General features: G+C 35.7%; 1 protein-coding gene across 1 annotated transcript; it reads right to left on the minus strand.

Annotated features, from left to right (window-relative positions):
• Positions 1-4,501: 4,501 nt before the first annotated feature.
• Positions 4,502-15,108, minus strand: LOC132120923 (sushi, nidogen and EGF-like domain-containing protein 1). Its single transcript, XM_059530143.1, has 5 exons — positions 14,836-15,108; positions 12,305-12,400; positions 12,069-12,201; positions 4,993-5,114; positions 4,502-4,522 (listed from the first exon to the last, which is right to left on the minus strand). Exons 1-5 carry the CDS (start codon positions 15,004-15,006, stop codon positions 4,502-4,504), a joined length of 543 nt encoding a protein of 180 aa, XP_059386126.1. The 5' UTR covers positions 15,007-15,108.
• Positions 15,109-16,743: the final 1,635 nt, after the last annotated feature.

Raw genomic sequence — 16,743 nt, forward strand, 5'->3', positions numbered from 1 at the left:
AAGGTCAGGTCTCCATTATTATTCACCTGTAAGATAAAAACCAGTTGTCTGTATTTTCAAGTAACATCAATATTGTGGAATATATATTAATGTCATGAATATCACAATGCTTCTTACAAATATTTTGTCATATTCACGTCCAAAGTACACAAATGGTCGCAGAAGGGGAATCCGTGGAGAACTTCCATCATCTGACCTCGGGCTCATCTCATCCTCTACACCTCCATATGGGTAGAATGTCCCTAACGTTCCCAATAATATTATTATTATTGTTTTTAAGTTTTTAAAGTTTTTAAGGAGGACAAATGACTAAAGTTTTATCCAGCTGTATTTACTCAGTGCAACTAATAACATCCAAGTGGAAGATATAACACCAACATCTCAGAAAAAAAAAATTAATAAACAGAATCACTGAGATGTAAAAATGATCACCTCTTGTGTCAATATTTTAAGTATCAACTTTAATTACTGACTTTAGTCTGTTGGGATACATTTCTACTAACTTTGCACATCTAGACATTGCAATATTTGCCCACTCTTCTTTGCAGAACTGTTCAAGTTCAGTTCAATTTGATGGTGACCATTTGTGGACTGCAGTCTTCAAGTCATTCCACAGATTTTCAGTGAGGTTAAAGTCTGGACTCCGACTAGGCCATGCAAAGGCATTCACCTTTTTCTCTTTCAACCACTGTGTGCTCAGTTTTGCTGTGTGCTTTGGGTCTTTGTCATGTTGGAAGGTAAACCTTCTTCCTATTGACAACTTTCCGGAAGAGGGCAGCAGATTTTTCCAATAATTTGACAGTATTTTGCCCTATCCATTTTACTTACTATCCTGACAAGCACTCCAGTCCCTGCTGCAGAGAAACACCCCCCCCTTAACAGGATATTACCACCTTCATGCTTTACTGTAGGAATGCTGATATTTGGATGGTAAGCTGTATTGGATTTTTGCCAGACATATTGTTTGTTGTTGAGGCCAAGTTATTTTATTCTCATCGGACCATTACACCTCTTTCTATGTGGCCTCAGAATCTTCAAGATGCATTTTAGCAAAGCTCAGTCATGATTGCATGTGGCCTTTTTTCATGCAACCCTCCCATAAAAGCCACATTTGTGAAGAATTTGTGATGTTGTCACATGCACACAATGACCAAATTCCTGCAAATGCTTCAGAGTTGAGATTCCTTTCTTCACATTTCTCCTGGCCCTTTCATCCAGTTTGGAGCAACGTCCTGATCCAAGGGAGGGTATGTGTTGTACCAAATACCTTTCACCTACTTATAATAGACTTCACTGTTTTTCACTAGGCATTTATAAAGCCTTTGAATTTATTTATTTTTGTGTCCATCGCCTGCCTGGCCACAACTTTATCCCAGAGATCTTTTGACAGTGACTTGCCACCCAGAGTAGATTGTTTGTTTCAGCTGCATAACCAAGGACTGAAATGCTCCAGGAAATCTCTTTTCATTCTAAGCTAATAAAAATGACCACAGCTGATAACAGTTAAAATTCAAATGACTTTGTGTGCCATTGAGAATGTGATTAGCTACACCTGATTGAGTTTACAAGTCATTTTAGGAGGGGGTGATCCTTTATCCAACTCAGTGATTCTGTTTTTTATTGTATTTATTTATTTATTTATTATTATTATTATTATTTAAAAAGAAATCTGACATTTTGTTGTTATATTTTTCACTTGGATATTATAAGTTGCATAGAGTGAATACAGCTAGATAAAACAAAAACTGTGTCATCTTAATTTCAGGCTTCATAGAAACAAATTTTGATTATTTTGAAGCAGGTGATTATTTTCTATACCCACTGTATTTATCAAATAATGTGATAATTAAAAAGTGAAGTTACCCTCCTCAGGTCCACCGTCAACACGAAATACCCAGCGTCCCGGCACATTGACATTACTGGAGTTAAATAGCTTATTTTCATCAGTCAGAGGGATTGAAAAATAATTTGTTGAGTTTATTGTGTCATAACCAGCCTGCAGGTAAATAATAATAATAAAAAAATCATATTAGTTTAATGAATGAAATGTATATGACCAGACAATATGATGATTTTTTTTTACTAAGTCAACTAAACATTTATGATTCCATTAATTTAATTTGAATATTAAAATTTTGTAGCAAGATTCTTATTCTGTCCAACCTGAAAACTTTGATCAGTTGAGGAGATATTTCCGTAGTTCATTATGACAAAGGAAAGAGTTCTGAAGATAACTAAAACAACTTGGAAGGAGGATTCCTAAGCAAAGTCCAGTAAAAACATAAAGTTTCAATGGAGGAAAAAAAAAGAATATGAATAAGAATAATGGTCTATAAACAAATCTCATTCAGACTAAATGTATGCAATTCTTTTAGTAAGTTGATAATAAGTGATATTATCAAGCATGTAAAACTCATTTTCAATCTCTGCCTAGATTTATACTAGACTAAATTAGCTTGAAGAAGATTATGTAACCTCTCAATCTACATACCGTCGTGGGGCTGTTCAAGTACGCCACTCTATTCCAAGTAGCAATGAAGACTGTATGTACTGAGAACCCAAACTGAGGGAAATACTGTTTGATATCATTTCTTGCCCGGTCCAGAATACGGCCTCGAGTCACCATGCGGTAGGAGATGCTTCCACTGACGCTACAGTCAAATTTCGCCCAGAGTGGAGCTATAATGTCTCTAGTAGAGTTGGAAGGGAAAGCCTTGGGGTTTCTTTCATAAAATGGTTCAAACGTCAAAAGTCCATTATTGTCGACCTATAGTAAAAATTTGAACATTTAACTGAAGCAACATGACTTGTAATACATTAATGTACTTTAAATGTAGCATATTTAGCACAATGTCTCACATATATGTTGTGATATTTGTGTCCAAAGTACAAGAAAGGATACTGCAAATGCAGGGTTGGTGAGCTTGCATTACTTTGACAGGGATTCAGAGAGTCCTGATAGTCAGCTGCATAAAAGAGACCTGGAAATGCATGACATAGCATGTTATGGCCTTGGTACAGATCATAATAAAAGTAAAAAAAAAAAAAAAAATAGTTGATTACATTGAGGTGAAGAAAAAGAAACATTACCATGTTCTATTGGCAAAGTACGAAAAGCCCAACGGCCCTTAACATTGACATTTGTGGAGTTGGTCAGGTTAGTGACGTTAGACACAGGAACTGTATAATAACTGCTTGAATCATCAGTGTCATATCCAGCCTAAATAATGATTACAAACATTTTGATTACAGATCTGTGGATGAGAGGAGCTATAACTATTGGGAATACTTAAAATAAATGTCAAATATTTGTAAACATTTCTCACCAGTGCAATATGTTTAGTTTTGGGAATACTGCCATAATTAAATACAATAAACGACAATCCAGAACCAGAGATCAGCAGTACTTGAAAAGAGGAATTCTGAAGGTGAAAAACAAAACAAAAATATAATTATCAGTCAAAAGACAACTTTTGAAAACAAAAAACGTAATTAATCTTACCTGGGCTGAAGTGCTGAAATATTTCACATTACCCCAAGTACAAATAAAAACTGAGTTTGCACTAAAATTTGTATTAGGAAAATATTGACGTATATCATTGGTAACTCGCTGTAGTGTTCGGGCACCATTGAATTCTTGAATGTAAACGTCACTGTTATCAATATCTGTCCATAGTGGAGCAACAATGTCTATATTTGCAGGAAGAGTAGGGGGATTTGAAGGAAACAATGGTCGGTTGAAAGTAAGAAATCCATTTTTGTAAACCTAAAAGGGGTTTGAAGTAACTGATATTACATGTTGTCAAATAATTTTAATGGCTAATATAAGTAATAAATATATATATTTTTAAATGCAGTTGCATTAATGATTGTCCTTACATAAACAGAACTGTATGTGAGCCCGAAGTAAGAAAATGGTTTCTGCAAAGAGAGCTTCAATAATCCGTAAACCTGTCCTGCCAGGTTTAGTTTTCGCCCATTCCTAAATGGATAGAACAGTCCTGCAAGCATATGTCTTTTTTTCAGTACACTTATGATTTTAATTAATTTTTAATTTCTTCAACATTTCACTACATGTTAATTGTCTAATGAATTGCTTAACATGTTTCAAATGATAAACAACTATTATTAACATATGCAAAAAAATGCCATATATGTTGTATTCAATTACTGTACCATTGTTGTCTGATGCATAGTCAACTCGAAATACCCATCGACCCATGATGTTGACATTGCTTGTGTATGAAAGGTATGTAACGTCAGAGACAGGAATGGAAAAGAAATCAGTTGAATCACTTGTGTCATAGCCGGACTGTCAATCATAATACAAGATCATGAAAAGTTTAGTTACAATCAAACACTTATCATATAGTGATTAATAATAATTATTTTTTTTTTTTATTACTTACATTAACATAATATGCTGGGCCGATATTACCATAATGCATGAGTGTAAATGACATGTTTTTGCCAGACACCAAAACCACTTGGAAGGTTGACTTCAGGAAGATAAAGGGTATAACTACATAAATACAGAGAACATGGGATATTGTTTCTTAATCAGATTTCTATGCGAGAAGAGGACTTACTGTCTGTCTGTTTATATAGTTTGGTACTTTATACCACGTAGCAATGAAAACCCATGAAGCAGAGAAGTTCAAGTTGGGAAAATACTGGTTTATATCTTTTGATGCCCGATTCAAGAGACGAGAATCTGTTACTTGTCGGTAAGAGATGGTTCCTTTATTTGTAATGTCAATATCTGTCCATAGTGGAGCGATGATGTCTCTAGTTGAGTATGCAGGAAAAAAATAGGGATTTCTCTGGGAAAATGGCCCATTAAAAGTCAAATACCCCTTGTTATTCACCTGTTATGACAACAAAACAGTGAAAGCTCAGTCATCTGGACTTTCAAGTAACATTCTTAATGTGAAATATAAAGCAACTCATTATACAAGTGTACAGTGTCATAAATGTGACAACGCTGCTTACATATAGTTGATTATAAATAAACCCAAAGTAGACAAACGGCTGTGCCAGAGGTATCAGAGGTGAACTTCCAAAATACGCTGCAGGGTTTTTTGTATCCTCATCTCCATATGGGTAGAAAATTCCTATAATTGTAATAAATAACATCATAAATAACCTGCAATAATGGTGCAGTAAGCAAGTCATGAGCAACACTGATATTAATGTTTGAATTCATCACCCAAACAAAGACCCTTTCCAAAGAACCACACCTCTTCCTTCATTGCTCCTCCACTGATTTCACAAATATGCAATACAGGCAATGACTTACAGTATTCAAAACTGTCCTGTACCTATAGCTAACATTAAAACAACAGCATATCTTGTTTCTCTGAAACATAGTAAAACCAATGTTACTCACATGTCGAGCAAAAACAAAGTCCCACTCTCTAAAGTTATTTCCAGTGTTGGAAAGCTTTTCCACTATCAATGCAGATTGTAGATCATAAACCATCTTTTTCTCAGTAATTTTCCTCTGACATTTTTCTCTTTGGCAATGTCTCAGCCATCTCTCTTTCTACAGGTTTTTTTTTTTTTTTTTTTTTTTTTACAGATCTCCCACTTGCTTGGTTTCTCTTATCATCATGAGTGTAAACGCCCCCTATTGATGATTGACTGGTTTTGTGGTTGTGGGGTGTGATTCCCATAAAACAGTGATTCTCAAACTTTTTTGATTGCGCCCCCCTTTAAACCTATAAAGAAATTGGCAAAATAGAGCCAAAAGTAGTGTACTATGTTTCCTGAACATGGTTGCATCTGTCACCTCTGTCGTCTGAATCACACTGGTTTAACAATATAGGGCTGTCGTTAATGACATCACATGCATGTTGTAATCAGTTTTCCATTAATATACAGTATATATACACACACACACATACAAACCCGATTTCAAAAAAGTTGGGGCACTGCACAAATTGTGAATAAAACCAGAATGCAATGGTGTGGAAGTTTCATATTTCAATATTTTGTTCAGAATACAACATGGAGGTAATGTCTAATATTTAAACTGAGAAAATGTAACATTTTTAAGGGAAAAAGTTACATTTCATGGCATCAACACATCTCAAAAAAGTTGGGACAAGGCCATGTTTACCACTGTGTGGCATCCCCTCTTCTTTTTATAACAGTCTGCAAATGTCTGGGGACTGAGGAGACCAGTTGCTCAAGTTTAGGAATAGGAATGTTGTCTCATTCTTGTCTAATACAGGCTTCTATACTTGCTCAACTGTCTTAAGTCTTTTTTGTCACATGTTCCTCTTTATGATGCGCCAAATGTTTTCTATGGGTGAAAGATCTGGACTGCAGGCTGGCCATTTAAGTACCCGGATCCTTCTTCTACGCAGCCATGATGTTGTAATTGATGAAGTATGTGGTCTGGCATTGTCATGTTGGAAAATGCAAGGTCTTCCCTGAAAGAGACGACGTCTGGATAGGAGCATATATCCAGTGCTTTAAGTGCCCCAAAAGAGGTGCTGGTACTCTATTATAGCCTATATATATATATATATATATATATATATATATATATATATATATATATATATATAGTTTTTTTTTTTTTTTCATGACTCCCCTCATCCCCTGAGGTAACAACAACTATATTGAAGGGGTTTTATATACAGCAGTCAACAGACGACCTTATAGAAAATTATAAATCCTTTTATTAGTTTGTGGATTTGCTTGAGCTAAAGACCTACTGAACATAAATAAAATTTGCAAAAGGATTTTGAAAAAATACCCTTAGAAAGAGCTACTGAACATAAATAAAATGTGCAGAATAATAATAAAAAAAATACCCTTAGAAAGAGCTACTGAACCTAAATAAAATGTGCAAAATAATTTTGAACAAATACCGTTAGAAAGAGCTACTGGACATAAATAAAATGTGCAAAATTATTTTGAAAAAATACCCTTAGAAAGAGCTACTGAACATAAATAAAATGTGCAAAATAATTTTGAAAAAAATAACCTTAGAAAGAGCTACTGAACATAAAATGTCCAAAAGGATTTTGAAAAAAATACCCTTAGAAAGAGATACTGCATTACTTCATTAGCTTGTGTCTGACCAGCAGAGATATCATTCAGGCTTGGTGGGGTGTCAGCCAACGAGTCATCTGATTCTGACCGTGTTGTTTTAGTGCTCAGAGTCTGAAGCCAGGAGAGCATATTAGGTGTTGTTCACTGTATTTGTATTTTTACCGAGCCGATTGTGTGCGTTTCACACACGTTGAGTGGTTGACTCTGACAGCGGCAAAAGCGACGCAAGCGCTTTTCACTTGTAAAACACAAGGGTGTATGGGTAATGTAGTCTCTGCTCTCGGTGGGACGAATTAGGAAGCTTGCATTGTGAAGAGCGCTCTGAAACGCGGCAGCGCCGGCAAAGGATTAAAACCTCTATTAAAACAGATGTCCAAATGAGCATACCGGTATGCTAAAAGCATGTTCTAGGCGCACGGAGAGGTGGTGGTACGCTCAAGAGCTATATCTGGAAGTGGTGGTACTGAGTACCGGTGCGTACTGGCCCACTTATAGCACTGCATATATCTAGAAATTGGATATACCTTTCAGCATTGATGGTGCCTTTCCAGATATGTTAAGCCCCTTTCACACTGCACGTCTGACCCGGAAAATTGTCAGAACATTGCCTGGTCGCCTTCTGTGTCAAAGCAAACATGTCCCGGGATTAATTCCAGGACTGATCCTGGGTCAGGGACCTAGTTACATTGCTGGTTCAGTCAAGGAACGAGCTCAGTGTGAAAAAAAGCCAGAACTAATGCCTTGTTGTAGTGATGATGCACGTTATCGCGCAACTCTTTTAGCATATGTTTTGAAGGAAGATAAACATCTGCGATGAAAAAATATGTGCAAACTGTAATGAAGCAGAGATCAGTTAGTTCCTCAATCCTCACTATTCGCTCTGAAGCTGAGATCGCCAGCTTAAGTGAAAGTTAACATGCCTAGCGTTTTTGACTTGTACATTACACGAAACATCCTGATGTCACGTGTCTTTACAGGACCTTTACGGGTTGTGTGTGAAAGTATGCACATATTCCGGGTAATCACTGGCAGTGTGAAAGTGCAAAATCTAGTGACCCGGGAACAATTCCCAGAACACATTACCCATGTATTTGCCGGAATCGCAGTGTGGAAGGGGCTTAAGTTGCCCATGCCACACGCACTCATTCAACCCCATATCATCAGAGATGCAGGCATCTGAACTGAGAGCTGATAACAACTTGGGTTTAGTCCTCTTTAGTCCAGATGACATGGCGTCCCAGTTTTCCAAATAGAACTTCAAATTTTGATTAATCTGACCACAGAACAGTTTTCTGCTTTGCCACAGTCCATTTTAAATGAACCTTGGCCCAGAGAAAATTTCTGCGCTTCTGGATCATGTTTAGATATGGCTTCTTTTTTGTCCTATAGAGTTTTAGCTGGCAACGGCAAATGGCACGGTGGTTTGTGTTCACCGACAATGTTTTCTGGAAGTATTCCTGAGCCCATGTTGTGATTTCCATTACAATAGTATTCCTGTATGAGATGGAGTGTCGTTTAAGGGCCCAAAGATCATTGGCATCCAGTATGGTTTTCTGGCCATGACCCTTACGCACAGAGATGGTTTCAGATTCTCTAAATTTTTGGAAGATATTATGCACCATAGATAATGACTTCAAACTCTTTGCAATTTTTCTTTCCTTTCTGATATTGCTCTACTATTTTTGGCCGCAGCATTGTGGGAATTGGTGATCCTCTGCCCATCTTGACTTCTGAGAGACACTGCCACTCTGAGAGGCTCTTTTTATACCCAATCATGTTTCCAATTGACCTAATAAGTTGCAAATTGGTCCTCCAGCTGTTCCTTATATGTACATTTAACTTTTCCAGCCTCTTATTGCTACCTGTCCCAAACTTTTTTGGAATGTGTAGCTCTCATGAATTCCAAAATGAGCCAATATTTGGCAAGACATTTCAAAATATCTCACTTTCAACATTTGATATGTTATCTATATTCTATTGTGAATAAAGTATAAGTTTATGAGATTTGTAAATTATTCCATTCCTTTTTTACTCACAATTTGTTTAGTGTCCCAACTTTTTTGGAATTGGGTAAGTATGTTTCAGCCACGTAAGTTTGCGATGCTGGGGTGCATTTCATGCACTAAAAATGTATTTGCTGCTTAACCACCCTAGTACAATGCATCAATGTAGAAACTAACTAATGAGTTACAACTGTTTTTTTTGTTTTTCAGGCATGGTCGCCACATTTCTTCAAATATATCCACCTTATTTTTCAATGTGGAAGTAAGCCAGTGGGCAAGACTTCCATTTCTTTAGCGGTGATAGGGAAATGAGATGAATAACAATGTGCAGTAAATGGTAAAACTGTTTGCACTACAAACCAGTGTGTTCATAATTAAGATAATACATTAAAATAATATGGTAAGACATACCAATTTGCAATATCAAGCAGCAAAATTAGCTGTTTTATACAGTTAAGAATTGCTGAAAGCAGATGAAATCGAAAGCCAGACCCGAAAAATTTACAAACGGGACAAATCCCGTTCTTACGGAAAAAATAAGGTGGGAAGGTCTGTCGTTAATAACCTCAGAATGATCTCAAAGTGTCCAGGTGGTGGAGTAATAACTTCTGCTAATTCATCAGTTTGAGATCACAGAGATGCTGCTTTAAGGAAAATAACAGCTGATGACTACTTTATTATTTATTTTTGTTCTTTTATTTCATTTTGTTTCATTTTGCTTTATTTGATGCTTTCTAACTACACACTTAAATATATAGACTGTGGGGGCTTGGGGTTTAGCTGGGCATGCCAAGTAGTTAACGTCATAACTAGTACATTGTTTTTACCATAAAACATGTGTTAACAGTTAATGTAACTGTTGCAATGCTGCAAAGCACATAACCTCACACCAACACAACACTAGCAATGTACAGTGAGAGAATTTCGAGATTTACAAGTCACTACTTATACAAATAATTGCAACCGACTGACTGACTAAGTTGAACACAATGGCCAATCAATGGTGCTCAAGAAATCAACAGATATGTCTATGATTGGCTACATTGCACAATGTTACAAAAATAAAAATGTTTATGCCCTCCAAAGCAGTGTTGCCAAGTCCAAGGTTTTCCTACTGAATTTTAAGTTTCAAGTAAGTTTCAAGTTTTGAAAAATAGAACAACAAACAGTAATATTGTTAAATATCATGACTATTGAATATATAATTACCGTATATACCCGAATATAAGACAAGTTTTTTTGTCATAAAAATAGGCTTTTTTGTCCTAAAAAATTGGGGGTCGTCTTATAGGCTATTCGCGATATAGACAAAATCACTGGGGGAAAGGGAGAAAGAACCACGGCATAAATATGAAATAGTGACTGAATGATATACTTTACATACTTGCATGTAAAATTAGAAAAGCAACATAATATCTGTGTTTAACTAAATTAAAACGCTGCTCCTCTGCCGCGCGATACGCAGAGAGAACAAGAGAGGTGCGCGCACAAGACGCAGAGCGAGAGAGAGAGACAGAGAGGTGCGCGCGCGCAGAGCGAAAGAGAGAGAGAGAGAGAGAGAGAGAGAGAGGGAGGTGCGCGCACGAGACGCAGAGCGAGAGAGAGAGACAGAGAGGTGCGAGCGCAAGACGAAGAGCGAGAGAGAGAGAGAGGTGCGCGCACGAGACGCAGAAAGAGAGAGATAGAGAGACGTGCAGATTCTAAATATTTTAAATTATTGAATTATTTTATTATGTTTTAATGTTATATGAAATGTCACCAATAGTTATTTTCTCATTTTATGCCATTATCATAAAAAAAAATGAAAGATTACAATTCAGGCTATTTATAGAACGTGCTCGGCGGGCGACTCAGAGACTCCACGCGGGCTACCAGGTGCCCGCGGGCACCATGTTGGAGACCACTGGGCTACTTTAACCGCGGGTTGTTTCTCATGTCTGCCGGTTGAAGCGACTCCAATAACATGATATTGATCCCCTAAAATGCGAATTTTACATGTATTTTGAATAAATAAAATATGAATAAATGAAACATGAATGAATAAACCATGCATTTTACCCCCCTGAACACGATTGGGGTCCCCCTCAAAACACAATTGGGAGGGTTTTCTTGTGAAAACCTGGCAGCCCTGCTTCAAAGTGCAACACAAAATAAGCACTGGAACATTTACCAAATCAGTTTCACCAATATCCTATTACTACAGTATCAACTAAGGGTGCTCTTGCTTTTGTTTTTTATGGTGTGTTTCACTGTGTGAGAAAATGGACGTGTGGCTTAAGAGCTTGAAAACTGTGTCAATTGCATGAGTCAACTGCAAGAGTTGGCAGATTTGGTCTGGGGGGTATTCCAGAAAGCAGGTTGTGTGACATACCCAAGTATGTTTAAGGATAATATTAATTATAAAGCGTTTTACAACAAGGTGTGTTTTATTCTAATATGCTTATTATAGTTATTTTATTATTTTATTGTCAACTCACACATGGATCTGCATTCACCTTTTTTTTTTTTTTGCAACAGGACGTTTTCGATAATGTATTTCTATAATGAAAATACATTATGATATGTCTTATAAAATCAGTTTCAATGTTTTTTTTGTGTGTTTATGTCATCTCTGACACCTCATGTGTGTTGATTTCATGTATCATCAATTAAGCCCTTACCTAATGTGTATTTGTTCTGCCCTCCTGTCTCTGTCTGATGTATAGTCTCATCAGTTTTTGCAAGCGTGTTTGTCTAGATTTTGTCCTATTATTTGAATAATTAAAATATATTTAAATCTTTTTCGTCATCTAGTGTGTTAACCTTGAACATACTCTGAGTTGACAAATTTACAACCCAGAAGTGTTTTAGGAACCAGCATATCTCAAGTAAGCAAAGTTTGGATTAATCAACCGAGAGTTCATGGTATATATGCTGGTAAGTTAACCTTGGAATACACCCCGGATGTAGTTCTTGTTTCGAAAAGTCATAGTGTGCTGTCAAACAGAGTCAAAGGATTACCTTCCTCAGGTCCACCATCAACACGGAATGCCCAGCGTCCCGACACATTGACATTGCTGGAGTTGAAGAGTTTATTTTCATCAGGTACAGGGATGGAAAAGTAATACGTTGAGTTTACTGTGCCATAGCCAGCCTAAGAAAACAAAGTCAATAATAAAGGCTTTGCAGCACATCATAATTACAAGTTTCCTAATAGTTCCAGAGTTCTGGAAATATGAATTCACATTCTTTCTGACCTGAAACCGATGATCTGTAGAGGAGATATTTCCATAGTTCATCATGACAAAAGACAGAGAGCCACCAGAGACCAAAACAATTTGATAAGAGCACCTCTGTTACAGAAAAAAAGATATTTAATGGACATTGTAATTCTGTATTTATGCTTATTTCTGCACTGATATAATAAAAAGCATATATATATATATATATATATATATATACCCCAGTAAAATTTTGGGATCAGATTTTCTAATGTTTTTTAAAGAAGTCTCTTATGCTCATCAAGGCTGCATTTATTTGATCAAAAATACAGAAAAAAATACAATATTTTATTACAATATTAAATAATTGTTTCTATTTTAATATCCTTAAAAATATAATTTATAAAGCTGAATTTCCATTTCCCATTACTCCAGTATAAAGTATCACATGATCCTTCAGAAATCATTATAATATGCTGATTATTTATTAGAATTATCAATGTTTGCAACAGATAATATTTTTTGGAAACTGCAAAACTTTTTTTCAGAATTCTTTGATGAACAAAAGTTTTTTTTTTTTTTTAATTACAGCATTTATTCAAAATATAAATATTTTCTAACAATATACATCTTTGTTATCACTTCTTAACAATTTAACCGTATCCTTGCTGAATAAAAGTTTTAATTTCTTTGAAAAAAGGAAAGAATACAGATGCATTGACCCCAAACTTTTGAACGGTAGTGTATATTGTTAGAACATATTTATTTATGCTCTACTTTTTAACTTTTATTCATCAAGGAATGATGAAAAAAGTATCACATGTTCCAAAAAAAAAAAATACAAATAATAATAATAATAATAATTAAGCAGCACAACAGTTTCCATCACTGATATTAAATCAGGATATTACAAATTATTTCAGAATGATCATGTGACACTGAAGACTCTAGTAATGATGCTGAAAATTCAGCTTTGCTCAAAATAATAAATTAGATTTTAATGCATATTCAAATAGAAAAATGTTATTTTACATCATAATAATATTTCACAATAATATATAATAATATATTATTCATAATAGTATTTCCCCCTGTATTTTGATAAACAAATTCAAATAAAATGCAGCCTTGATGTGCTTAAGAATCTCCTTGGCTTTTTCTGTGTAAGGCTCAGGACCATAACATTTTCGCCCAATCATTGCATTCATTTGAAATGCAATGATAGGATGTCCTACCTGCCGGTCATCTTATGTATTCGCATACCTCCATGCACCAATAGTGAGAGTTTGGGGTGTGGCTGCTATAGCAGGCTGAGCCACAGGGTGTTAACCCAGTGTGGAAAAATAAATTCAGAATCTGTTTCAGAAGTGTGAGCCAAAAGTCTTACACAGGGAAGACTTTGTCTGTTATTACAGATCGTTTGATATGTACGGAGTATTCTTACATTTTAACCAGTAGTGGCTCCTGAGCTTAAATTTAGGTGCTAATATATGAAAAATATTTAGTAAGCTTTATATTCTAATCTCTGAAAATATGTCTATTCTCAGAATAAACAAAACAAACACAACAGAACCATTTAAAGGCTATTCACATGAGCACATTTAACGTTAAACAAAAAGATTTAACATACAGTCTACTTTGTTAATTTGATCCACTACTCCACAAAGAAAAAAAAACAGACATGACAACTAGTTACTGACCAGATGCAGACACATAGGTGAAGCTGACTGAAATCGTCTTGGTGGAGAGAGGTTCACGTAAGGTAACATGAAAAGTAAGCAGGGCAGTTTCAAATCTGCCCCAAGGGTTCTGAATTATAGCGCTCTGCAGTTCCCCTTTTCACCACAAATTTGCGTTGGAAAACTGTGGGGTGTTGTTGAACACGGGAGGTCTTAGGCACCGTCTGGCCTGCTTATTATCATGTATACATGCCTGCTACAGGCATGCATGGATTTTAATATATACTGCTTACTTTACGACTTAAAATAGTCTGGGAAATATTTGTTGCAGAACGCAGAACTCATTTACAATTTATTATTGAATTAGTGTATATAGAGGTCCATGTTTTGGATGAATAGTTTGGTGGGGCTTTGGCCTAAATCATAGCAGTGTCCATCTATGAAGGATGTAGGGTGTTAAACATACACAACTGTTAGCCAATCATAGCAGTGGGCATTTACTTCTGAATGTACAATCCATTGTGCCTATTCAAACAGTGTTCTGATGGGGATGGTCAAAACAGGACAGAAAATAGCCTATTACTTTTATACAGCCTTATTTACTCTTTTGTAACATTATAAGTGGACCTCAGAGAACTGTACAAAATAATAATTTAAAAAAATACTAATATTTTGGACCTTTTATTGAAAGTAGTTTACTGCCTTCACTTTTTTTGTACTGCCTACCCTTGCTTTAAAAAAGACAGACATCTTATTTAGAGACACCAAAATATATTGGAATTATACATTTCAGGACATAAATTACTTTTAATGCATTTTTTCCCCCCACATTTCCAGAAACTACCAGATGTGTGTATTGTAAGTAAAGTAACCTAGTGGATAGCTTACCGATTGTAAATTGTTATAGTATGGTACTTTATCCCAAGTGGCAATGAACAGCCATGATGCAGTGAAGTTCAGATTAGGAAAATAGTGGTTTATGTTGCTTGTTGCTGCTAGTAAGGGTCTACCACTGGTAACCTGACGATAGGAGATTGTTCCACCAACAGTGTTGTCCATGTCTGTCCAAAGTGGAGCAATGATGTCTTTGTCGAGTTGTCCCTGTAAATTACTGGGTTTTGGCTGTGAAAGAGGCCCATCAAATGTCAAATCCCCATTGTTATTAACCTGAAACAGGTAAAACAATATTATAAAATAGTTTCAGCAGTACAAAATACGGCCTAAAATGCTTAAATAGCCAAGTTTGTTTTCTTTCAGCATATGAGTTATGTATGATCTGTTTTATTTCACAGCAACTCTGTTTGGGACATGCCGTTTAAAATGCAGTTAAAATACTAACAACACAAAAATAATAAAATGTAAAAAAATAATAATAAAAAAAACATGTATGGGAATGGGAACCATTGAATGATTGATCTTGTAAATTGTAATTTGTGTAAAAGGAAAAAAAAAAATTTTTTTTTGTTACTGTACTCATTGTTAATATAAATGGAATGTAAATAATGTAAAACTTGTAAATAATTAAACATTAATTTCATGTATCTATATGTACTTAAATATATCATTACATTTTTCACATAAATCTGAGGAAAAGTATTGCAGAAAATTCCCAAATCCAGGTTTGTAAAGCTTGTTACATCACACCTAATGCAGCCCGATCTCATGAGAATTTGTACATATTTTACATAAAATTTGGTTCTGCAAAACTTACTTTTACTTTGGCACTGAAACGTAAAATATTGACATATTTACAGCATCTAAACGTACAATATATTAACAACACCTAAAATGTAAATTATTTCCATATGAACAACATTGCAGACTTACAAATTAATCCTTATGAATACTGCAATCATTGTATTCACTTCTCATACAAATGGCATTATGTTTTCAACTGAATTTAATATATGAAGTTTATTCATTTACTTAATATGAAATGATAACATTTCATTCTGTTGTGTGATTTCTGCAGCTAACAAATTTCGGAGACTACACAATGTTAACCAGGACTACACTTTAAACCCTTAAATTTAATATTATTCTGCAAACGTTTAACAAATACTTATCATGTAATAATTACATGTTCTGGGAAACTGCTTTATACATCCGCCATACTGAGAGGATCACGCTGCCTTTCTGCTATTGTGTTTAGGGCAGTATTTAGATTTTCTATCGTGATTGTGAAAAATGTCATCATTACATGTCATTCATGCTGCATCAGGTATTGCAATAGTAACTCAGAGCGTCTTTCTGAGAGAAACTAGACAATGCAAAATGTTTTTTCATCTTTTCTACATGTAAAAACTCCAAGGGAAGCACGTCGTGAAGATATCGAGAAGACACCGGATAGTAAATTTATTAATAAAGTCACTGATTAAACCCACTCGATGGCCCGATCTCCCTGGTGGACATCGAGAAACCTCCCTGCTGGACATCTAGAAACACATCTAGAAACAGGGTGTGGGTCCACATGCAGGGGGAAAAATCCAAAAGCCAACAAGGCAAAACAAAAAAATATAAGCAGCGATTCCTGCTCAAACAAGACAACACGCTTACACCTCCTAATACCAGTAAGACTTGAAATATACAAACAAGATCAACAATTAACAATATAGCCAGACAGAGTGGTGGGAGTGTGGTGTATAAATGCTCAAAGACAATGGTGCACCAGGTGTGTGTGTGAGTGGGTGAAACATGTGTGCGGAGTGAACCAGGTCTGGATAGTTGGGGTTAAATGAGTCCGAGAGATGGGGAAATGGCACCCTCTGGTGAGAGGGAGAAGCGCCGGGTCTGGAC

The sequence above is a fragment of the Carassius carassius genome, chromosome 39 (assembly GCF_963082965.1).
Source record: "Carassius carassius chromosome 39, fCarCar2.1, whole genome shotgun sequence".
Lineage (NCBI taxonomy): Eukaryota > Metazoa > Chordata > Actinopteri > Cypriniformes > Cyprinidae > Carassius > Carassius carassius.

Bases quoted from the DNA above. Each gene is read 5' to 3' on its own strand.
- LOC132120923 (XM_059530143.1), bottom strand. From the start codon at position 15,006: ATGGACAACACTGTTGGTGGAACAATCTCCTATCGTCAGGTTACCAGT. The intron at 12,401-14,835 runs GTAAGCTATCCA...TTTCTGTAACAG, and splicing joins ACTATAACAATTTACAATCG to AGGTGCTCTTATCAAATTGT. The intron at 4,523-4,992 runs GTAAGCAGCGTT...GTATTTATGTAG, and splicing joins TTATTTATAATCAACTATAT to TTATACCCTTTATCTTCCTG.